At 42.8% G+C, this 24,888-nt stretch overlaps 2 protein-coding genes across 4 annotated transcripts in view; both read left to right on the forward strand.

The window, feature by feature from the left end:
- Nucleotides 1–1,294: 1,294 nt before the first annotated feature.
- Nucleotides 1,295–8,110, forward strand: LOC111611790. 2 transcript variants are annotated; one of them, XR_002754232.1, is made up of 2 exons: nucleotides 1,295–7,757; nucleotides 7,980–8,110. XR_002754232.1 is itself a non-coding variant. In XM_023349868.1 (2 exons), the coding sequence occupies exon 2, from the start codon at nucleotides 1,882–1,884 to the stop codon at nucleotides 7,495–7,497; it is 5,616 nt and encodes a 1,871-aa protein (XP_023205636.1). In that variant the 5' UTR covers nucleotides 1,295–1,481; nucleotides 1,704–1,881; the 3' UTR covers nucleotides 7,498–8,110. The 2 variants fall into 2 exon arrangements, 1 of the variants encoding a protein (XP_023205636.1); XM_023349868.1 differs by having other exon boundaries at nucleotides 1,295–1,481; nucleotides 1,704–8,110.
- Nucleotides 8,111–12,126: 4,016 nt separating this feature from the next.
- The window catches only part of LOC102218681, a 28,705-nt gene continuing 15,943 nt past the window's right edge, over nucleotides 12,127–24,888 (forward strand). Inside the window, exons 1-16 of one of the 2 annotated variants that reach the window (XM_023350631.1) lie at nucleotides 12,127–12,260; nucleotides 14,117–14,319; nucleotides 14,542–14,646; nucleotides 14,753–14,848; nucleotides 16,375–16,485; nucleotides 17,224–17,347; nucleotides 17,433–17,892; nucleotides 17,992–18,059; nucleotides 18,135–18,381; nucleotides 18,466–18,650; nucleotides 19,189–19,408; nucleotides 19,502–19,650; nucleotides 20,957–21,048; nucleotides 21,180–21,337; nucleotides 21,443–21,588; nucleotides 22,575–22,830. In XM_023350631.1, the coding sequence (XP_023206399.1) occupies nucleotides 12,221–12,260; nucleotides 14,117–14,319; nucleotides 14,542–14,646; nucleotides 14,753–14,848; nucleotides 16,375–16,485; nucleotides 17,224–17,347; nucleotides 17,433–17,892; nucleotides 17,992–18,059; nucleotides 18,135–18,381; nucleotides 18,466–18,650; nucleotides 19,189–19,408; nucleotides 19,502–19,650; nucleotides 20,957–21,048; nucleotides 21,180–21,337; nucleotides 21,443–21,588; nucleotides 22,575–22,830 (2,660 nt within the window). In that variant the 5' untranslated portion in view covers nucleotides 12,127–12,220. Of the gene's footprint in view, nucleotides 12,261–14,116; nucleotides 14,320–14,541; nucleotides 14,647–14,752; nucleotides 14,849–16,374; nucleotides 16,486–17,223; nucleotides 17,348–17,432; nucleotides 17,893–17,991; nucleotides 18,060–18,134; nucleotides 18,382–18,465; nucleotides 18,651–19,188; nucleotides 19,409–19,501; nucleotides 19,651–20,956; nucleotides 21,049–21,179; nucleotides 21,338–21,442; nucleotides 21,589–22,574; nucleotides 22,831–24,888 lie in introns of those variants that run through there. The other variant, XM_023350632.1, reaches the window with a different exon arrangement.

Raw genomic sequence — 24,888 nt, forward strand, 5'->3', positions numbered from 1 at the left:
CTTATATTTAAGTGTAGCTCTTGCTCTTTTATATGTACAATATTTTAGGATTTATTAGTAATATTTATTAGTAATTTTCTAAACTACTCTTAAGATTAATACTACTGTCTTAGTCCTGTCACAGTAACAAATAAATGAGGATAATTGCATTAGTGAAAATGTTCAGTGTTTACAATATTCAGTGATTATACAAAGGCTGATTTGCCAACAGAGAATAAATAATTCAGGGCAAAAACTCCTCCTCCATCCTGCCATCATCGTACCTTACGCTTCCTGCGAAGGTTTTTTTTATTTTAAGAATTTGCCTTTTAAAAAAACGTCAATCTGTGACGTGTGATTCGGAGTTTGAATAGGCCACCCGAGGATCACGTGACCAGCTGAGCAAATCAGGTGCAGGCGACCGCTCCACACAATCCTATTTACATACAGTATTTGAATGCAGGTCATTTTACTTTTTCATCTGTGACGTCACAGATTGACGTCAGACTGACGTCATAGACCGGCCGGAGCGGAGTCTTTGAATGTAGACCCTCTGCATCATTTCTCTACTCGGTCACTAATCTTTTTGATTTTGTCTCACGTGGCAACACTTGTGAACGAAACCTCACTTTCAGTCTTTGCTAAAACCTAAATCTACAAAGATTTAGGGACGGACGGAGAAAGAGGTAAGAGACGGGAACGATGATCTATCTAAACCTCATTTTCAGTCTAGATAGATCTAGACTGACCTCATTTTCAGTCTAGATAGATTATCCTAGGATAGATCATCGTTCCCGTCTCTTACCTCTCTCTCCGTCCGTCTCTAAATCTTTGTAGATTTAGGTTTTAGCATAGACCGAAAATCAGGGTTCGTTCACAAGTGTTGCCAAGGGAGACGGAAAATAAAAGTATTGGTGCCGGGGCTTTTTTTAAAGAACTAGTCTTTAAAAAAAGTATTTTTAAAAAAAGACAAGGTCTTAAAAAAAGCGCAAAGCCAACTGGCGCAGCTCCAACTCATAGGCTCATATTTTTCCAGCCCAACCACAAGAAAACTTTATAAATTATATTTGTTAAATGATCTTACAGTATTTCGTTAATCGTTGAAGTAGAAAAATATGACCCTAAGTAAAAACAATAGCGAAGAGCTGCCTCTCTCGCACCTCCCTCCACCAGCAGTTCCTCAGGATCCTGGTGGGGGAAGCCGAGAGAGCGCCTGAAGGACCCGTTGCATGCAGTCACTCATCACACCACTAAGTGGCTCTAAACACATGGATACAACAATCTCATTACAAACACATACACACTGTGGAAAAGGCTGTGTAACAAACTGCCATGCTGAGCCTTTAAGGGGCGGGGCTTAGAGCAGCTGCAGCATGCAGACGAAGAAAGAGAAAAAAAAGAGTAGAGTGAAAGAGAGTATAGTTTATGTTCGCATTTTGTTTATTTTAACTTGCTGTTTGCCGTTTATTGTTACTCCTTGATGTGTGTGCGTGGAAATACAAGTAAGTGATGTTACATATTAATAATATTGTTTATTTAGCAGAGTATTTTAGTTTTACCCTTAATTAATAGCATGCTCTGTTCACGTGCACACTTGAGAGTTATACACGGTGGATTTTGTTTGTGTCGTGTATTTATGTAGAAATGTGCAGTTATGCAGTATGTGTGATGCTACTTCAGTCAGTTTATTCAGACATTGACGCTGTATTGTTGTTTAATTTCAGGAACCACACACAATTACCTAAATAAACCGCAAGTACGAGTTGAATCACCTGGAGTACGACTCTGCGTTCTTTGGAGTTCTGACCGACTCACCACAGTGTTCTGCATAGTCACACCAGCAAAAACAACCCCTAATTTTCAATGGTCCTTCGAGCCGGATAGCAGACTACTGTTTAAAAGATGCAGAATTCAGAGTCAAAGGCATTGGACACTCGACCCAAACGACGAATGTCAGTTCCTTCATACCTGTCAGATTATGACCTAAGTGGACCTGGAGCTCATAGTAGATCCCGGACAGCAGCTGCAGGGGAACCATCAGATGAGCAAAGCGGACTAGAGCGTCCAACTGCCAGATCTCCATCACCACCCATTAGCCAGAGCTTCGACATGATGGATTTGAGGGATGATATGGAGCAAGAACGAGAGCTTTGTCAATCTATGGAGCAAGTCACCGGGGAGCAGCAGACCAGCCAAGTTCCAGAGTTTAGTGCTGCTCTCGAAGAGATGCGCCAAGAAAACGCTGAGCTTCGTAAACAGTTTCAGAGCCTGATGGTTGCTTTACAGTCCCAGCCAGCCGCCCATCAGTCTCTGTTCCCACCTCCTCCACCTCAAAGTGTGTACAGCGGTGGTTATGGACCTTACCAACCCCCTACCAATTCTCCAGCATACCAGCAGCTACAATATCCAACATTCAGCTCCCGAAGAAACCTGCCATTAGATTTCACTAATCCTAGAGTTTCCCAAACATCTGGTGGTCTGCCTCATAGCCTATATTACGCAGACACACCACAGCAGAGCGCACCTTCCTATTCACATAGAGATTCTTCATTTGTCCAAGTTCCCAGCTTTAATGAGCCACAGAGAGAGACCACATACAGGGGGCCAAAGCCCACTATCCCCAGATTTACATCACCAGATCCCAGAGAGTTTGCACGCATGAAGATTGCCTTAGAGAATCTATTACCAGGCGATGCTACTGAAAGATACAAATACCAGATCCTCACTGATCATCTCCAGTGTGAAGAAGCTTCACTTGTAGCAGACTCCTACTGCAACTCAAGGCAACCTTACACTGATACAATGTTGGCTCTCACGAAGATGTATGGACAGCCCCACAAGCTTGCAGTGCAACGGATTGCAGAGTTAATGGATGGTCCAAATATACGCTGTGGTGATGTGAAGAGCTTTCGTCTGTTTGCCCTCAACGTGCGGTCACTAGTAGGCATGTTGGAACAACTGGGGCAGAGAGGTCAAATCGAGTTAGTCTGTGGCTCTCATGTTTCAAGACTCTTAAGTAAACTTCCCTATGACCTCAATGCCAGCTTTAAGAGATTTATCCATCCCCTGAGAGTAGCCATTCCTACCCTCATTGACTTTGCTGATTGGCTAGAATATGAGCTGGAAGTTCAGGAAGACAGCATGAAGCCCCCGAGGAGAGAGGAGTCGTTTAACAAGAAGCCTGATACCAAGCGCACTTCCAAACTCTCAAGTAAGACTGCTACTATCCTCCTGGGTACTGAGAAGGTATCTGGATCAAATAGTGTAGCAGCACCACCTACACCTGGATATGTTGTCAACAAGTCAAAGGGAATAGAGAAGTTTACGGCTTACTGTCCCTATTGTGACAACGACAAGCACTTCCTGAACAACTGTTCTAACTTTAAGACCTTGAGCAAAGAACAGAAGGTGACATGGATTAAAACGAATAATAAGTGTTGGCGTTGTGGACGTAATCACCAAGCGGCAAAGTGTACACTTAAAGCTCCCTGCAAAACCTGTGGTAGGAGACATCTGCTAGTGCTGCATGAGGTGAATGAGAGAGCAGAGGAGGAACCAACATCAGTTTCACCTTCAGCAGAAAGTTGCCTTGTTAACTCTGCCAATAAAGTCATGTATGTTGACCGACCAGTTTACAACTGCAAGGTGCTACTGAAGATCAGTAAGGTAGTCCTGAGAAATGGTGACAAGTCCCTTGAGACGTATGCCGTCTTAGACGATGGCTCTGAGCGGACAATCCTGCTTCAGCCTGCTGCCAAACAGTTGGGCCTTAAAGGAAGCAAAGAGGTGTTAGCTCTTCGTACAGTCAGACAAGAAGTGGAGAAGCTCCACGGGGCGGCTGTGTCTTTCACAATTTCCCCAGCAGCCAACCCTGACAAAGTGTACAGCATCCAGAATGCCTTTACAGCCGAGCAACTGAGTTTAGCAGAGCATTCCCATCCAGTTGTCTCACTCCAGGAGAAGTACAAACATTTGTCAGGTTTGCCTCTTCCTCCTTTAAACAGAGTCCGCCCCATGTTGCTGATTGGCGCCGATTACACGCACCTCATAACACCTGTGGAGCCAGTCAGACTGGGATCACCTGGTGGGCCAGCAGCAGTGAAGACTCTCCTCGGTTGGACACTACAGGGACCAGCACAAGCCATGGAATCCATCACGAATGTGAGTCACTGTCTCTTCACGTCTACATCATCACCCACAGAGCTGTTCTCCTGTGTAGAGAAGTTATGGCAGATGGATGTGCTCCCTTACCGCAGTGAGAAGTTAGCAGTTAGGTCACGACAAGATCACGAAGCAGTCGGGCTCCTGCAAAAACAGACTGTGAGAGTCAATGTCAGTGGTGTTGAGCGTTATGCCACACCCCTTCTTCGAATCAAGAACATGCCTCTACTGAACTCCACACCAGAAGCAGTGTTGCCTCTCCTGAGAAGCACAGAGAAGCGCCTAGCCAAGTCGCCAGAACAAGCTGCTGCTTATCAGATGGAGATTGAGAAGCTTGTAGAATCTGGATATGTAGTGAAGTTGGTGGACCATCAGTCTGACACCATTGGTGAAGCTTGGTATATACCCCATCACATGGTTCAACATAATGGGAAGAACCGGGTGGTGTACAACTGTTCATTCCAACATCAAGGTTACAACCTAAATCAACTCCTCTTACCAGGTCCCACTCTCGGCCCTGCCTTGCTAGCGGTGCTCCTACGTTTCAGGGAACATGCTGTGGCCTTCAGCAGCGATATTCGTGGCATGTTCCACCAAGTGAGGCTCCTACCGGCAGATCGACCCCTGCTTCGGTTTCTGTGGCGGGACATGAACCGAGACAAGCCCCCTGATGTCTACGAGTGGCAAGTACTTCCATTTGGAACTACTTGCAGCCCTTGTTGCGCAACGTTCGCGTTGCAGAAACACGTCATAGACCACAGCCAACCAGAAGAAGATGTTCGTGTTGCCATTAACAAGTCCTTCTACGTGGACAACTGCTTACAGAGTCTCACATGTCCAATAGCCGCCAAGACACTCATTAACAAACTGCGCCACCTTCTGGCCGATGGGGGATTCGAGTTGAGGCAGTGGGCCAGTAATAATCCAGATGTTATCTGCCATCTTCCTCCAGACCTCAGGTCATCCAGTTGTGAGCTGTGGCTCAGTCAAGGTCAGTCCGACATCCAAGAGCCAGCCCTTGGGCTACACTGGAACTGTAAGTCTGACACCCTCACTTACAAACACAGACGAATCGATTGCTCAGTGGCTACTATGAGGAACATCTATAGAGTTTTAGCTAGCCAGTATGATCCTCTTGGCTACATAGTGCCTTATACTACCCGAGCCAAAGTTATTGTACGCCACCTGTGGGAGAAGCAGAGGGATTGGGATGACCCACAACTCCCTGAGGAGCTGCTGCAGAAGTGGCATGCATGGGAAGCAGAGCTGGAACAGTTGCACAAGATCACACTGCCTAGGTGCTACACTAGTCACAGATTAGACCAGCCCAACTGTATGAGAGATATCCATGTATTCTGTGATGCCTCTGAACAGGCATATGGATCAGTGGCTTATCTCAGAACAGAGAGTCCAGAAGGAGAAGTCGAGGTTGCCTTCCTTGCAGCTCGATCTCGTGTTGCTCCAAAGAAGCAGCAATCTGTTCCTCGGTTAGAGTTGTGTGCCGCTCTAACAGGTGCTCAGCTCTGCAAAGTCGTCAGCTCTGAGTTAACTCTTCCCATACGCAGCTGTACCTTGTGGTCTGACTCAGCCACAGTCCTAACCTGGTTGGGTTCAGACTCCTGCAGATACAAGGTTTTTGTGGGCACTCGTGTGGCAGAAATACAAGATATGACGGAAGCTTCCACGTGGAGATATGTGCCCTCAAGAGACAACCCAGCAGATGATATTACTCGTGGCCTCACTATCCAAGACATCTGCAAAGGCAGTAGATGGACCGATGGACCTGAATTCCTGAAACTAGCTCCAGGTTACTGGCCTGACCTATCACCTCCACCCCAGAGTAATCCTGAAGGTGAGCTGAAACGACAAGCTGTTTGTCTAACTGTGTCCAGCTCCAGTGTTCCAGATCCACGCCAGCACCAAACTTGGGACAGCTACTTGGAGGCCATCGTACATCACCTTCACGGGGCGGCTGACCCCAACCACCCTATCACTGCTGATTCCTATGCTGCTGCTGAGATGGAAGCTCTACAACGAGCCCAAAGGGAATCATTCTTGGAGGAAATCACCCTGCTAATGGCCGGTAAACCTATTGCCAAATCTAGTTGTCTTCTTTTACTTGCACCTGAGTTTGATGAAAAAACAGGGCTCATCAGAGTAGGAGGCCGTCTACGCCGGAATCCTGACCTGGCTGTAGATGAAGTTCACCCTATTGTTCTGGACCCCAGACACGCTCTGACCCAACTCATCATACAAGATTATGATAGGAAGCTTCAACATCCTGGGCCAGAAAGGGTGTTCGCTGAGATCAGAAGGAGATATTGGGTGCTACGTGGACGTGAAGCAGTACGCCGCCATCAGAGATTCTGCGCTGAGTGCAAGAGGTGGAAAGGTCAACCTAACCCACCCCGGATGGCGGATCTCCCTCCAGCCAGACTGCGTCTATTCAAGCCGGCATTTTATTCCACGGGGGTGGATTGTTTTGGGCCATACACCATCAAGATCCGACGCAGTCATGAGAAAAGGTGGGGAATATTGTTTAAATGTCTAACTACAAGAGCAGTGCACCTTGATTTGATCCCGAGTATGGACACAGATGCTTTCTTAATGGCTCTGAGACGCTTTGTAGCCAGGCGTGGGAAACCCAAGGAGATCCTCTGTGACCAGGGGACAAACTTCAGAGGAGGAGAACGTGAGCTGCAGGAAGCATTTCAAGCTCTTCACCCTGACCTCAAAGAGCAGCTAGCTTGCCAGCAAATCAAGTTCATTTTCAATCCCCCTGGTTCCCCACACTTTGGAGGTTGCTGGGAGCGTGAAATTCGCTCGCTAAAGACTGCTCTTCAAGTCATCATTGGAGCCCAAATCGTCACTGAAGAGGTGCTGCACACCGTTCTGATCGAAATCGAGGGGATGCTTAATTCAAAACCCCTAGGTTACATCTCATCCGAAGTAGCAGATCCTGACCCAGTGACCCCTAACTATCTCATCATGGGACGGCGGGATGCTTCGCTGCCGCAAGTCATCTATGACAGCCCGGAGATTCTTGGGAGGAGAAGATGGAGGCACAGCCAGATTTTAGCCGACCATTTCTGGCAGAACTTTCTGAAGTACTACCTGCCAGGACTCCAAGCCCGCCAGAAGTGGCAGACTGAATCAGCAAATCTACAAGTAGGAGATGTGGTTATGATCGTGGACAACCAGTTTCCGCGAGCCCTCTGGCCTGTGGGTAAAGTCTCTCAAGTTTTTCCTGGACCAGACACCCGGATCAGATCTGCTGAAGTGACTGTAAAGGGACGAACTTACATTCGACCCGTGGCAAGGCTTGTCAGCCTACCTGCCCTGCCTAATGATGATTAATCACCTCCTTTTATTCAGCCTTTTTCTTGATATTCGTATTCACAGGTGAATACAGGGGCGGCTGTGGAAAAGGCTGTGTAACAAACTGCCATGCTGAGCCTTTAAGGGGCGGGGCTTAGAGCAGCTGCAGCATGCAGACGAAGAAAGAGAAAAAAAAGAGTAGAGTGAAAGAGAGTATAGTTTATGTTCGCATTTTGTTTATTTTAACTTGCTGTTTGCCGTTTATTGTTACTCCTTGATGTGTGTGCGTGGAAATACAAGTAAGTGATGTTACATATTAATAATATTGTTTATTTAGCAGAGTATTTTAGTTTTACCCTTAATTAATAGCATGCTCTGTTCACGTGCACACTTGAGAGTTATACACGGTGGATTTTGTTTGTGTCGTGTATTTATGTAGAAATGTGCAGTTATGCAGTATGTGTGATGCTACTTCAGTCAGTTTATTCAGACATTGACGCTGTATTGTTGTTTAATTTCAGGAACCACACACAATTACCTAAATAAACCGCAAGTACGAGTTGAATCACCTGGAGTACGACTCTGCGTTCTTTGGAGTTCTGACCGACTCACCACAGTGTTCTGCATAGTCACACCAGCAAAAACAACCCCTAATTTTCACACACTATTATTATTATTATTATTTTGGGCAAAATTCACATACACACTTTTCTCTCTGTTACATATATGTTGTATATACAAGTTGCACTGCTCCTTATGTAGATTTGAATATCTATTTCTACATATCTACATCATATATCTACAGGATGGGCCATAAGTTTCCAGAGAAAAAGAAACATTTTATATTGGACAACCGTTTTTATTTATATAATGTTCTCTATATGATTAGCATTGTTTTGAATACACAGATTAATACGTGGATCACTTCGTGGTTGATGTGCAGCATTTCCAGTTTTTGGAAACTACATATAAGTTTTTCCACAGTGTCGTGACGCTCGTTCCATGTTTTCTGTTAAAGTTTCGTACAACCATGTGACAGCTTCAAGATTCAGCCATCAGTATCATTTCAATTCTTTGCTCTTTTGTCAAACGCATCTTCTTTGGTGTAGGAGCTATTGATCTATTTTCAGTTGGGTACATTGGGTATATAAAAAAATATACATTTTACATTCTCCTGTGTATGGAAACTTTTTCCCCACCCCTTATTTGCCCCCCCACTCTCGCCCCCTCCACATGTCATGTGACCATCATCACATGACACATTATTATCATTTAACAAACAGGTCTTTTATAAAGACTTTGTCTTTAAAGCCCCATACCTCACGAAACTGGCGCTCTGCGGGTGGGAGAAGAGTATTTGCCCCTGCTGCGGTGGCGCTGCGCGTCCTGGAGGCCAAACCTGATTGGCTGAGCAGGTTATTGCTTTAACTTACGGCAATCCGTGTCATGTGACTATAAAACTATAAAACCTGCAATAAAACTCACAGCTGATAAGGCCGATAAGACCAAGACCTGAATCCCAAAGCGTTGTCATTTCTTCTGCTGATGTGTGCTGTGACCCGTTGAAGTTATTTGCAGATTTTTCTCTTTCTTTCTCCTTTCTTTTGTCCCTTTAAACACATTGATTTGGTAATCATATAGTGTCAAGTTCCAGAGCTATGACTCTTGGTTTAACTTAAGGTTAGGCCCAATGGCATGGTTGCGTTTTGTGAGCCTTTGTTCCAAAGCCGGTCCGAATCTGGACTGTGTCCTAAAACCCTTAATATTTGTTTTCTCATCATCTTAAAGAAGGACTGACTAATCTGTGATACATTTGCTGCATTGTGACTCTGCTGATGTCTCTTTTCCTTTGTTCTTTTTTTAATTAGTTAGTTTTGAAGTTATTTTTCAGTATTCCATTTCATTACATCGCAGCTTCTTCGTTAATCTGATTTAATCCCCATTTTCATCATTATATATATATATATATTCCCTTTTTCTTTTCCATCAGTTAGATCGCACGTCAGTAGCAAGAGAAAAGAGTTATTTATGGGATAATTTACCTGTAAAGTTTGGTTATTTTGTTAAATTCTCAGACTTTATTAGAAATAAAATCCTTTGCAAAAGACTGACAAGTTTGGCTCATGATTCCAGAGATTCTGGATGATTCCCAGATTCAGCTAAAGGAACTTCAACTTTATTCATTTAATAAATCATTAATTAATAATTACATACTATACATTGGCATGGCATCACAACTGCAATATGACAAGATGAATGAGAGGACCCTGCAGGACTCCCTCGGATGTTTAATGCATCTTTTAATTTTTTTTGTTATTTTTTATAGGTTCACTGTTCCCAGGGAAATGCTGGTGTAGTTTAATTGTATTTGTATTCATTTACAATGAAATATTAACTTAATTTGAGGGTTGGCTGCCTGCCTAGTATCTGACCTGAGGAGAATTGTAATAAATATTACTGTGCATTGAACATGTCAGTGTATTTAAAAACACATTTTTAAATGTTATGCTCACTTTTAACACATTATTTTCTTATTTATGGTTTGATTTATAGTCAGTTACAGCAATTCAGTGCATTTTTGGTGGGTTGTTAAAACTGGACAACAGTTGTTAACAAGGATGATTTTGTTTGCTGATAGCTGCAGTGCCTTGTGAATGTATTTATACACTTTTTTTTACATCATGTTCCAGCTATGGACGTCTATGTATTTGATGATTATGCTAGTCTTGCCTGAACTCCAGCTTCCCTTGAACTTTGACCATTTGGACTATCGTTCCCTTCTGCATTCCCATAGCATGACGCTACCGTAACCATGTGTCGGTGTCACCACGGGGTGGATGAATGACAATGAGCGATTTCTTGTATCCATCTCATCAAATTAAAACAGACGACACATTAATTACATGCAGTTTATTCATGTATGTATCTGAGTTTTGCTGTTGCTCCAGCTTCTCTCTGGTTGTCGCCCACTTCCCGGCTGGAAAAGCAGTGGTTCGGTTTCGCTGCAGTGCTTATTTTCTCTCTTTCGTCTTCACAAACATGTCCCTGAGAGGTTTCCATACATCCCGAACGCCTTTTTTATCGTCTCCCAGGCTTTCGACGACTTCTCTCCGCGTCGGCCTCCCGTCGCGCCGCCGGTTTATTTTTGGGTGGGCGGCGTCTTCCAGACTGACCGCTGCTTGATGTCGGCCTCCATCTTGACACACAGCCGGATCGGACACATGCGCAGAGCGTGTGAATGGCGACGCGCTCTTAATGACTTTTGGAAATTGAAGGAATTTGGACCGGTGATGGGAATTCCGTCCCCTTTTTCTCGGATTCGAACCATGTGGCTCAACCCGCCAAGAGAACATTGAGGACTCTAATAATCCGCCTTTCACAAGAAGTCCTGTTCAGTTTGCTGCGTGGGAGGACACTCTGACCCCGTGGTGGCAGCATCATGCTATGGGGACGCTTGTCTTCAGCAGCACCGCACATTTCATTTGTATGCGCATGAAACTGCACTGATATGCGTTTTATGTTGTTTCTTTATTACGGCAAACACTTTTATGGACGTTTTTGTTCGTGGTGGCTGCTCTGCATACTGTCTCTGTGGTACTAAATGGCCTCCTTTTATATTGACTGATTTAGGTTGATACCAAGGATTTGATCAAATTAAAAAAATAGTTTCAAACATCTCAAATCAACTGCGACTGGTACAGGAGGCGCCTATACCCACTGACGGTAAAAAAAAAAAAAAAAAAAAACTCTCTAGTCTGTGCCTCCCTGGGCAAAATTACATCTCAATAACCGTTTTGTTTGTTTTTATCATTATTTTTAACATAGTTCTTTTTATTTGGTTAAGGTTAAGTTCGCAACATTACATTACGACGTTACTGAATGTTTTTTATATTGTGTTTTATCTACAGAAAATAAAAAACAAGTGAGTTCTTCTTTCACTGAACTTTGTTTCTTTTCAGTTTTTTAAGGAGTTGTAAGGTTAGTTTTAACATTTCCCCCATTCTTACTTTTAAATGTCTATAAAATGTCAATTTTTCAGATAGTTACAAGTAGACATCTCAGCAGATAATAAAACTGATTATCTTTTCTTTCACTAATAGAGTTTTGTGTTTTTTGCCTGTTGAGGATTACTTCTATTTTTTAAAGACTATTCCATGTTAGGGTGTTTTTCTTTTCTTGCCACATTAAGATTGACTTATCTAAAGACAGCAAGCGATTTTTTTTTACATAACAATATGAGTTATTTTATGTATTTATTCTTAATTAGCTCATTTAGTTCGTTCGCTCAAGCGTCGCGTCTCCTTTATTATTGCCTTTAATTAAAGCGCGCTAATAAAACCTGGCAATAAACAGAGCCTTTGGCGCCATCTAGCGGTGAATGAGCAGAGTTGCTTGGTCGAGCCGGTCTTCGTCAACCAACCAGGAAAGAGGGTTTGCCATGATCTGGACTGAGGCGGATGAGACCAGGAACCATTGTTCTGCTCATAATCCGAGCCCAAGACGAAATTCAGGAGGTTTTTCATGCGTCCAGAAAATCCGCGCCTCCTTTTCATGGGCTGTCGATCGCAGATGGTTGACACACTTATCAAAAAATTTGGATTTATTTATAAAGCTATCTCATAAGGCTTGCTCTCTGTGTCTTTCTCCCCCCCCCCCTATCCCCCCGACCCCCCCGTCCTTCCCCCCGTTCATTTTCTGTAGCAACCACAACCCGAGGGCGAGATCCAGGGCCGTGCATTTTTCCCTTTCGGTCAGCTGCTAAATGGAAATAAAACGCGGAGCGGAAAGTGGAAACAGCCGAGGTGCGTGCATCCTCCTCAAAATAATCCAAATGTTTACCGTTTTGTTATGCCGGATTTTGTGCTGGCGACTACTGGCTACTACGAGACTCACAGGAATAGAGTAAATAACTGCTTTTGTTCTCATCACTGCCATTTATATTATTAATGAATATACAATCCGGTCTTTGCTAATAGTGATGGGAGGTGAAGGCTGTTTTATTCCCACCCCTCCTTGGGGCACGCATCTGTTTGGCTGAATATTTGTGTGCCATATTCTTTCCTTGCCGATCACAGCATTATTCAGTGTTTTTTTTTTTCTTCTTTCCTCCCATATTTGTGCCAAAAGCCCAACAGCTCCACGAAGCCCTCAGTACAACAGTCGGAGGAGTTTGTGCTAGACGCTGTCATGTCATTATTTTACGCAGTAATTCTCCAATGTGAGTTCACTTATGCGTGCTTTGCTCCTAGATGGATCATTTCGGGCTTCCGGAGGAGGCTGTAGACTGAGGATGCAACCATGAGTGGATGCATCTTGCTAGCATCCAGAGCTCTTGAATATTTTCTCCTCCTTTTTTTCCCCAGGTTACAATCTCAAATTTCAGCGTGTTTTTATTGGGCTTTCGTTTGATAGACCAAGACAAAGTAGTGCATGATCGTGAAACGAAGGCGAATTGATTAATGCCTTTCAAATTTCCACTGTTAAAATGCTGGAACGTGTGATGTGCATTTGCATTCAGACTCCACCGGGTCATTACTTTGGAGAAACCGTCTTCCATTGCCACCTCGGCTGCAAGTCTTTTCAGGCTCTTCTGCTGGCTTTGCACTTAAAAACGGCCAATCCTTCTGTGCAGAATGGCTTAAGCTCAGTCTCATTGGACGCAGGGCTTCCATGAAAAGCTTTTTCCAAGCCTCGTCCAGGATTCTCGATTTAATTCATGTTTGGACTTTGACTGGGCCATAACACATGACTATGCTTTTATCTAAACCTTTGTTTAGGGTCGTTGTCCTGCTGGTAGCTGAACTTCTGCCCTTTTTACAAGCGTTTTGCAAGCTTTAAGTACCAGTTGTATTTAGGTCTGAGTTACATACGAACATGCTATTAATCTTGCATGCATGTATGGATACGTGTGTAGCATTGTTGACCACAGACTAAGGTTGAAGTCCAGGATTACTCTGTGTAATCGCCTCACCCAATCCTTGTCTCTGCTGAAAACAGCTTCCCCCACAGCATGACGCTGCCACCACCACGTCTCGCTTTGGGTGTCGCTTGCTAACGTTGACACTTTAGATGCACGGTACATCGCAAAGATATCATCAGCCGAGCAGATGCTCTCACCTGACACAAATACATTGTGCCAAAATGTTAAAGGTCTCAGAGTGACGGAGACACATACTGTATGTTGTCATTTTAATATTTGACACACACTGAAGGCAATTAGTTGAACTAGATTTTGCTTAGGTGTGCCTGTGTAAAGGGCCGTCAGGGCAAATATATGCCACAGTTTCCAGATTTGCACTTACATAAACTGTTAAAGTTGTGTTTGTCTATCTCTTATAATCTTAGAGAGGTTTGCAACATGTCAAAATGTGGAAAAGTTCAAGGTGTGTGTCATTGGTGTGTGTCGTTGGATGTACTTATTTGTTTTTGTAATTAAAAGAAGTAAAAAAAAAAACAGCAACATTGTGTAAAGCTGGATTTTAATTGCACATTTTAACATATCTTGAGCCAATTGCCTCAAATATTATCATTATTTTCCTTTGAATGAAAACTGTAAAGATCACGTATGCATTTCTAAATTATTTGCTGAGCTCTTGGGTATTTTACACAACTTCTTAAATATATTTTGAGGCGTTTATGTCGTCGTGTTTGTCTCTAGGTAATGATCTCCCTGTCCGTTATCTGCGGCTCCTGGCCCCACCCTTGCAGCTCCTGTCGGCTGCAGTGTGGCAAGTCGTGCAGCGGGGACTCGTGGATCACTATGGGATGCTCGAGGAGTTTGTTACCATGGTGACGGAGCTGGTCCCAGAGCTGATGAGCTACAGTCAGAGGGCTCAGCTCATCCTGGGCCTCAGGGCCAGGGTCAGTAGAGGGTTTTTTTTTTTTTTTTTTCTTGATTAATGACGCATAATAAATACTGCAATCATGTTGCTGATGCTGTTTTTAAATAAAGCATAAAATCAGCATCAACTTGGTTCTTTGTACTGTATTTGTATAGTTAATTTTAACCAACTACACGTCCGTATTTACATCCCCTGTAGTAACATTTTATGAAAGCTAAAATGACCTGCCTTGTGTAACTAGTTGGTCCTGGAGCTCTGCCGAGGAGATCACCCAGTGGACATGCAGACCATTCAGCCACATCTGGACAGAATAAAAGCTCCGGTCAGCACAGCCAAGGATCACCATGTGAGCAAACCAGGACTCCCAGTTAGTTGAGTCACATCTGCAATTTTATACTTAGATGATATACTCCATATCTGTTTGTTGTTGTTGTTGTTTTCCCTTTTTTAAGGTAACCATAAACCAGGTGGAGGAGTCTGAGGTGAACTTTGTAGAGCTGGTGCACTCGTTACTTGAAGATCCGTCTGAGAGAAAATATTTTTTCCAAGTAAGACCTCTCACTTTGTTTGCTTGCTGTTCCATTTATGTCAAGATTTGCGGATAACATGTTTCGGCTTCTGTTTTCTTTAAATGAATGCTATGGATAGGTTTGACATTTTAGTACTTTTCAGTTGCAGTGAATAAATAAAAATGATCATATGGTTTTTATATAGCAGTTGACTCACTTTTTGATTTGTGTTACGACTGGACTTTCTGCAGATTAATATGCTGCTGCTGCATGTTAAGGAAGCGACTGTAATACTCTGCCAGCACGTTACCTAAAACGCTCATAGCTTTTAAATTTATTTTCTAACGTTACGTTTGGCTCATCACATGCTTTCTTCGGTTCGCTGGAGTTCAATACTTTAGCAAACTGAGTGCATGTTTTCGTTCTGTTTTGATACGGCTCATTAGGGTTGCAAAATTTCAGGACATGTTTAAAAGTTTGAAACTTTCTTCGGGAATGAACAGGAATTTTAAGGTATTGAATTTAGACCACAACATGAAAATGGTCCGTCTTCATCGGACCTCCAGCAGCTAAAACGCACAGTTGAACAATTTACAATAATTTATCTTTGACGTGTTTTTAGATTAGATTTAGATATTTAACACTTAAATGGAACCGGGTGTGAGTCCAGTGTGAACAATTAAAAGGAAACTGTCAGAAATATTAACCAAACATACGTATTTAAAATCAATAAATCAAACAATAAGATAAGTTTATCTTCCTAACTAAGATAAACAGGAGGTCTGAAAAAGGACAGTCCATTCCTACAAACTCCTCAACGTAACATTCGGCTTTAAAGATGTTCACAGAGGTGCTTCAGGTTGAGATGAGCACAGGATGGATAACAGCCGTCCTTTTAGGTAACTGTACTTGTCCATCTTGTGGCTCCACCAATCACAGAAAAGCACCTGCATACTCAAATGTACATATTTTTTTAAAAATAATCATCTTATCACAGCAGCCGTAGCACACATCCACGTAGCACGCTGCTACGCTGCAGGGGCATTGAGTATATGCTCCTTATGTGCGCTCTGCATCCCTCCATCTCACGCACTGATGATTTATAGAGCGCTGGACTGTTAAGGCCACATTTTGGAGCCCAGAGCATAAAACTGCTGAAGCCACACAATTATATCCCCACAACACCAAAAATCTAAGAGTTGACGACCACATTGGGTTGTAATTATTGCCACATTTGACTTGTAAATATTCTCATTCTTCATAACAGTTTTATTTAGAAAAAGGCCCATGCACACAACAGCGTATATGAATGATGCAAAACAAAATGTTTGATGGTTTTTCTTCCTGGTGTTTCACTGGTGATTAAGCATCGCCTTCACATGGGAAGCAAAGGTCAAATCCTCCACTGATGCTCTGTGCTGCACTTCTTGTTAAATTGCCTAAAACCGCTGATTGCAATGTTTCTCCTTGTTATACTAAAAATGATCTAGTGGATTCAGAGAAATTCAAGTTTTCAGAATATGTTAAACAGATTTATGTCTTTGATGTTTGGATTTCATTTGCAGGAAATCTTCCCGGTGTATTTCGGCCCAAAGTATGACGCTGCCCTCGAGATGCTGGTGTGGGAGTTCATATCAAGACTGGATGAGCTAATGCCTATTCCAGACTTCAACCAGGTGCTTTGTTACTTCAGCTGGAGCATAGAAGACATTATTAACCACTTATATTAAACAAAGCTTCAGCATGTTACATTTGACTCCAATATATCGATGGTCCAAAGCCAAATATAACACGTTTTTGTCTCCTTTAATCCAAATTCAGCGCTCAGTTGCGCGATGTGTCCTGAGTACTGAGGGCTCAGGTGTGATGAAAGGTGGAGGATGGTTAACTGGGAGCAGATCGGCCACACTGTCCCAGTAGACTCTTCCTCATAATCCTTCTTTTTTAGCAGAGAATCCCTAGAGAAAAACACAATCACAAAGCCTTTTAGTCATCTCAACATAGGAAATTAGTGCGTTAAATAGGCAACAGTGATTATACCTATCTTTTAAATTTACGCTGTTTGAGTGTAATTCGATGATTTTGAATGCAATTTAAATGCAGTGCATCTAAATCAAGTCTACGACCGCATTCATACCAGACTAAGATAACACCACAACATTAAAAATAAAATAAGACCCAGTAGATTGTAGAGGATTTTGCAAATTGTAAAGAAACCTCTTAGTACAGGTGCCTAGGACGGAAGTCCTGTGATGATCTGCAGGTCTTCCACAATCCAGTGACGTTTTCATGGTCTCGGGCGTCCTGGAAGCTGCAAGACAATTGTTTCTTTCAGCTATAAAAAAAAAACCCCAAACAAACAAAAAAACAATGTGAATGTGTAATAAATGCACTAATGTAATCTTTCTTCTCAGTTGGCAGCTTTGCTGACAGACGTCCCTACATTTCTTGAAGACTGTTTACGAACATTTTTCCCACCAGATGACATGAAGGCTTTACTTGATCACCACAAGAACCTCGGCCATTTTGAAGAAAAAGGTGGGACTTTGATTTATCAAAGCCAAACGCTAAATTTCAACCAAACTGTGGTCACGTTTTAAAAAACATTATTATTACCCTGCAGATCCAGAACTGTTACCAATGGATGACTGCATCCTCTCCTCCCTCTCGCTGCCTCCTGGAACCAGGCCTGTTATTGAAGCCACCTCCGAGTCTCCTGCCCTAGCTAAAGACTCAACCCCTCCAGCACATCTTGGAGCTGCGAGCAACACCAGCAGCCAAGAGAAGCCGAGCAACAGGGCTTCTGACACGCTGAGGCAGAAACTGAGGGAGGAGCGGGAGTCCGGCGCTTGGCAGCTGCAGGTCAGGAACATGACCACTTCTCAGGAACGGAAAATGCAGAGCTCGACGCGGCCGTGCAACGAAACCATTGACCTCACTATTTCCAACGAGGGGGCGGACTCGGACTCGGAGGCCAGCGAGAGCACCCCCAGCTTGTTGGGCTCCCAGAGCTCAAGAAAGAGGAAGCTGAGTGGAGGCGTGGACGTTCCCAGGAAGCAAAATGCCGAGGCTTCAGCCGTTCTGTAAGAGAAACAGACACGCTTAAGTTCATTTCTTAAATAACACGTGAAATACTGTTTTATGTTTGTAGTTATCGAAATTTATATTTCCCGCTTTTGCAGAAATTCCTCAGTGGATGATGAGAATTCAGGTGAATCTCCCCTGATCTCCATATGGGGAGAATATACAGGTTTGTACCGTGCATGTATGCAGAGTTTAGACTTTTAAATAAACTAGCTATTGAATAGGCTGTGTCTAATTTTAGACTCTCAGGAACGTTCCTTCCCCGTTCTGGTGGACTCAAAGGTCCCCTGGTCAGATGAAGAGACGCTCCATCTGCTTGACATCTGGGGGAAGGATTCGGTGCAGCAAGCCTTGAAGGGCTGCTTGAAAAACCGCCACATATTTACTCAAATCGCGCAGAAGATGGCCGAGAGGGGCTACATGAGGACTGTGGAGCAGTGCCAGACGAGGATCAAACGACTGAAGAAATGCTTCCGCCAGAGCCTCAAGTAACCCTCCTCTTTCATTTATGAAGCATTGGAGAAAATGTGAGTGATCTGCATTAAAAACGCTCGTTCCTTATCTACCGTCAGAGGGAACTCGAGGCCGGACCATAAATTTTACTCAAAGCTTGAGCAGATCATCGGCTCTTCATCCGCCTCGTCTCTCCCTGAGATAACCTACGATGTGGAGGAAGTCGTCGACGACGACGACGATGACACCCAAGACGGAGAAGAAGACTTGCAGTTTATTGGACACTCCGGGCAGCTAGAAATCGGTACAATGTTGCATTCATATCCTTAGTTTTAATCTCGGTTTATTTAATCTCAGAAATGTAAAGTGTTATTCCTTTTCTTCAAGTACTATTGAAACCTACAAACCTCAATATTACGAAAGAGAAGTAAAAAGAAAGCTGATTTGAAACGGAAGGTTCATTTCAGGTTTGCTGCATGTGATTCAGGGGATGTTGCAAATATGTTGAAGAAAGTGCACATCAGCCTGAACACATGGTGAAGCATGGTGGTGGCAGAATCATGCTTTGGGAACATTTATCCTCCACAAATTTAGAAATACTGGTCTGAGTTGATGGGGAAAATAGATATAGATAAATAGACCCTCCCTATTCTGAAGAACCTCAGGTATAAACACCAATTTGTTGTCATCTGTCCTATAAAATCCCAACAACAAACCTAGACGATTGCGGTTGGGAGGTGACTAAAAATAAAAAAGTTGAAGTGGAATCCATGCTGTCGTAAGGCCGTGTTGCACACAGGACTCATCCGGTCGTTTTCATCCAACTGCTTTCGTCGTGGTAGGAACTCGAAGTGTGCCGTGGACGGACATGGAGACCCTGGCCCTCATCAACATTTGGAGCACCGACAAAATGCAGCAGGACCTGAGAGGGAACCGAACGGGACACCTTTTCTCCATCATATCCAGCAAGATGGCCGCCCTGGGCTTTTCCCGCACGCCGGAGCAGTGCCAGACGAGACTGAAACGGCTCAAATCCAGCTTCAGGCAGTGCTACCAAAACAAGTACACACACTTACACAGGGAGGGATGGAAGGGAATGTGTGTGATGTTCCCTGTAATATTTAAATGTGCCTTTCTTCTGTTAATATTTTCTAGCTTGAAAGGACATGAACAAGTTCAGTGCAAGTTTTACAATGAGCTGGGAAGGATTTTAGTCAAGGACTTCCAGTCGGTGATGCAGCTGGACGACATGTCGATGAAGGACGATGACGGTGACTTTCCTTCCTTCAGTCACCATAACATCGGTAAAAGGTTTATAATTATCTTTAATAAACATGCAGAAGAAGCACTCCTCTGTCCCATTTGGCCTGCCATTTTTATCTATTGATAAATTTGATTAATTTCTTGATAAGATAATAGTGTAAGGTTTAAATTCTTCACCCACTGAATTACTCTCTAATCAAGGGAATCTTACCTTCTCTTTTAAGCATTAGTTTGGATCTTGTCTACTTTTTGGGGTTATTGCTTTTTGACAAAGAGCCATATTAAGGGTTTGGATAACTTTTTCCCCCTTTAATAAATGAAATCCATATTTTAGCCCTACATTTAGAATAAACTTGGCTTAAAATTGCCTGAAAATAAAGCAGAAACAGAAGAAATCTGGAGGAGAGAAAACTCTTTTTCGCAGCACTTTAGTTACACAAGCAGAGCAGCTTGAAATTTACTGAAGCTTGCTCGTCTTCTCAAGGCCGCAGATGCTACGTTTATCTTCTCAGTGACGGCTGCTGCCGGTTTCCAGCCTCTGCTGCTCCAGGTGGCTCCCAGTGAACCCAGGATTGTTGTTGGCATCTGCTGACGTAGATAAGTTTGGGGCGCTTTCATCAGAACGGCCCAGAGAGGAGCAGTCTCTGGCTGTCACGGGCCTCCACAAGCAGTTTGACCTTTGACCTCTTCAACCACGGCATTACCAGCAGAGCTTGTTTCTCTTTTGTCAGGATTTTTCTAGTATCCTGAGCAAAAGAGCTGGAAGTTGTCTGTTGGAACCAGATTTCATATTGAAAGTTGCTGACAGGATGTGAAATCCCTCTTACACAACAACCAATCAAAAGACGTTGAAAATAAACCATCTGTGTTATTTCAGATCCAAGTTGTGATCCGCATTCCTCCCTAAAATCCATAGTTTCCTTACGAAGAAACAGAAATTGCAATGTTTATTTTCAAAGTACTGCACCAACCTACTTTTTTTTTTTTTTTCCTGAATTTGGGTGGGTTTTTTTTAGGAGCAACACTGCAAACGCAAACTTTGCTTAAATTCCCACAAAGCTTCTCCCAGCAGAAGTAACTCTGTGTGCTCCGCTCTGATTATTTTTGGAAATTTTCTGACCGGTCAGCATTTTGATCTACGTGTGGAATTTGCTGGGACTCTCCGCTCCTGGAAGGAATGTCAACAATCCTGAATATTTTCCACTAGTGAATAGTCTTTCTCCCTGCAGACTCCCAAGTAATTTTCTACATGGAAAATTCAAACTGATTGACCCCGACTGGGATATGCAGCTGCTAACATACTGTAAGTGCTGATAATAATCCCAGGTTAAATGTTTGTGTCTCCAGAGTCTGCTGTGGGAGTTCAGGAGGACCGAAAGAAAGTGCCGTGGTCCGACAAAGAGACCATCATCCTCCTGGAGGTTTGGGGCGACCCTCAGGTAGAGAGCCCAGTTCATTCATGCGAGATCTACGTTACTCCCATTGCCATACCAGGCGGTTAACTGGTCTAAACCCAGTTTTTAATTAACTGAATACGTTGTTTAGATGCTAAAGATGCTTTACTGTTCAGATGCAGCAGTGCTTGAGGCGCTACCCGCACAACGGACACATCTTTACTGAGGTGTCAGAGAAGCTGAATGCCAACGGTTACTCCCGCACCCCGGAGCAGTGCCACACCAGGATCAAACGGCTGAAAGCCGCCTACCGCCAGTGTAAAGAAAACATGAGGTAAAAGCAACCGAAATGTTGTTGATCGTTGTGATTTAAAAAAATATATATATATTTTTATTTTTTTATACATGGGCGCTCATAACTCTTGTTTTATATCTGCAGCTCATCCGGAACGGACCGAGTCGACTTTAAATTCTACGATCTGCTGGAGCAGATTTTGGACAAGCAGCCGTCAACGTCGTCCACCATCATAACCGACTCCATTGAAATATCAGAAGACTCCAATGGCGAGTCTGGAACAGAGAGAGGTAGGCGACCTCTTCCCTTTCTGTCCTATCCAGCTAAAGACAACAAACTAGCATCCCTCTGTAGTTTTACAGCATCAAACCTCACGACCTTGATACGCTAAGGTTGAGCTGCATTTGCTGCCGGCTCTAAATTTTCCACATCACTTGTTTTTTCTGCTTTGTTGCCAAGAAAGGTCAGCAATCCCAGAATTACCACCAACGCTCAGGTGACCACAAACTTTACGCAAGCTGCTTCCTCTGAAAAGTGCTGCTTTTATTGTAGTAGGAGCTTCTTAAAATCCTCATCAATACACAGGAAAATCTGCTAACTTTCACCCAAATGCATCTTGTTTTAAATATGGGCAGAGAGGCTGTTTCTTTTCTAATTCAGGAGCAAATCTTACTTTGTGAAGGAAGCCTTGCGGGCTTGTAGGATTGGGTTTTGAGGAACAGAGAAAAATAACAATCGTTGGTTTGCTGCAGCTTGTTAAGACTTTCAACTCTTTAATAGATTACAAACAAAAATATGAGGTCTTATGGCACATCATTGCATTAATATTGAAGCCACCTTCAATATCTATGTGATTCCTTTCAGACGTTTGAGGCCTTTGTTTGAACTCAGTTCTTCTTTATTTTCCGGGGGTTTGGTTTGATTTTGTTTATTTTTTTTTTTGCAAACTGAAAACTAATTAAAATGGGAAAAAAATTAATCAATAATCACTTTAGGTTAAATCACTAAACGTCTGCATAACAATTCATACCAAAGCAAGCTGATTGATTGATAATAAAATAAAACATTTGTCTAATTCAGTTCAGTTCACTGAGTTCATTTCTTGGCTCCATTTTAGTCCTGCAAGCTTGTTGGGTTTGTCTCATTAAAATTGCATACATTGTCTTGTGTTCACCTCTCCTATGACTATAGACTCAGGTGAATTTTCTTAGGTTTTACTTGCTTGGAGTCAACAAGTCACACAATGTTACAACCAGTGCTGCCTGTTCTGCACCAGATGGAGAGTCCCCGGAGGTATCGGCAGACAAACCAGCGACCAGCACCTGGTCGGACGAGGAAACCCTGGCTCTTATCGAGATCTGGGGTGATGTGGACATCCAGCGGGCTCTGAGGGGCTTCATCCACAACGGGCACGTTTACGCCGAGATCTCGGAGCGGCTGCACGACCTCGGCTTCTCCAAAACCCCAGAGCAGTGCCGCTCCAAAGTCAAGTCGCTGAGGATCAACTTCCGGCAGTGCTACGACAGGAAGAAGTGAGGTCTTCCTCTCTGTTCTCCTGTGAAACCGTTTTTGGGGTTCCGACAAATTGCTATGCAAAAACTTTCCAGGGTCCTCAGTCCTTCAAAAATCTTAAACGTAATCTTTACTATAGCTTAATGGCAGAGATTTCTGCATTTTGATGCATCTGCAGTCAGGTTTTCTATATGGAGGCCAGAGAAAACAGACACTGGAAGAAAGGACAAGAAGGAAACCACACACAGTATTTGCAGTTAATCGTACTTTCTGATTTATTGATGTTTTTTGATGTTCTCATTGAACAAACAGTGGAAAAAATTGCCTGACAATAATCCCGACAATACAGACATTTTTGGGAGGAATTTAAACCTCAACACTTGAAATTTATTGTGAAAGAAAGAAATAAAAATTCAGATCATAATAAGAAACTAGAAAAACAAAATTTCTGAAGAAATTTAGCCGGGGCCTGCCAAGGCGCGCCCGTCTGGTTTGTGCCCGGCGTCGTCACGCTACAAATTGGCATCGACGCTAAAGGATGCTGCAATGTAATCAAGTTCAGATTTCTTTAGCCGAAATCTCTTTGCTTCCTTGTCTTTCGTTAGGCGATGAAATACGTTCATGTTTGGTTCGGTTCAGTTCTACTCTAGTGGGCAGACTGTACCGCAGCTGCTGCGCTACAGATATTTCTCCGCTGATTTTCAGTAAAACTCTACAACGGAGAACCTGGAGGTTCTGGTTCGGATGAACAAAATAAACCCAGATATTTTATGTTTTATTATTAGAAATTATTGATAGGCCAAGCATAATGAAAAAAAACTCAGATCATGAAGTTATTTTATGTAATTCAAACAAAAATTATAATTTACATCATACCAAGGTAATATTATGTAGTTCTGCTGTTTTTCACTGTCGGCACAAGACGGCAGCTGAGAGTATCTGTATCCGAAGCAACTGATTCAGTGAAGTAGCTTAATATGCTAGTTCCGGTTATTTGTGGCAATTTCTGCAAGTCACAATAGCTCTAGGTTGAGGTAAAACAAAATTGCCTTATTTCAGCTGATCAGATTGATGTTAACAGAGATTTTGTAGCCTAACAGGTTTCACGAAAGCCAGTTAGCAAAGTGCTAACATGTGAACAAATTGTGGTTCCATCAAGCTAGCAGCTACGCTATCAGAGCCACAACAAAATATCCCACAGCAGTCAAACTTTTAAAATCGATCACATTTCTTAAAGAACACATTACATTTAACAACTGTAAGCAGTTCTAATAATACTTACCTTAACCAAGCAGTCGGAAGCAGAAAGCTCTTCTTCTTCTTTTTGTTTTTAATGGCGGTTGGCAAGCAACTTAATGGTGTGCATTACCGCCACCTACTGGTATGGAGTGTGGATCAGGGCGCAACTTAAAAAAAAAAACACTAAATCCTTTCTATCAGTTTAGTTTTCTTAAGAAATTTTATGAAATAACATAAATATTCATGGGGCGTGCTGTGGTGGCGCAGGGGGTTAGCACGCCCCACGTTTCAGTTAACCGCTCCCCAATCTAAAGTCTTACATATAATCCTGTTACCTTCAAAAATGTAATAACCGCTTTATTTATTTTGTGTTTAATTAATATCTTATTAAGTTTAAATGTCTCTATATCATATTTCCTAATTTATTGTACTTGCTTTATATTTTCCACAATTAATTATTACATGTTCTACTGTTTCCATATCCATACCACACTCACATCTACCTGTTGGATGTTTACCAATCAAATTTAAAGTTTTGTTTAATCCAGTATATCCAAGGCACAATCTTTTTTTTTTTTTCATACTTGCTCTTTTCGCTTTTCAGACTTACAATACTTCATTTGAGCCAGCTGGGGGAGACAATTCTCTGTTTTAGCCAGTAGGGTATTAGGGCGTTTGTAGGAGTTTTCCCATTGAATTATAATGGGGTTTTTTTCGTAGTTTTTTGCGAATTATGTCGCCATGTTCATCCCGAATCCCACCAAAAGTAATAGCTGGAATGGCGTGAATTTTCTGCAGGTTTTGATACCTCTTTTGTAGGTGTGCACGCAGCAGTATGA

Source organism: Xiphophorus maculatus, chromosome 17 (assembly GCF_002775205.1).
Source record: "Xiphophorus maculatus strain JP 163 A chromosome 17, X_maculatus-5.0-male, whole genome shotgun sequence".
Lineage (NCBI taxonomy): Eukaryota > Metazoa > Chordata > Actinopteri > Cyprinodontiformes > Poeciliidae > Xiphophorus > Xiphophorus maculatus.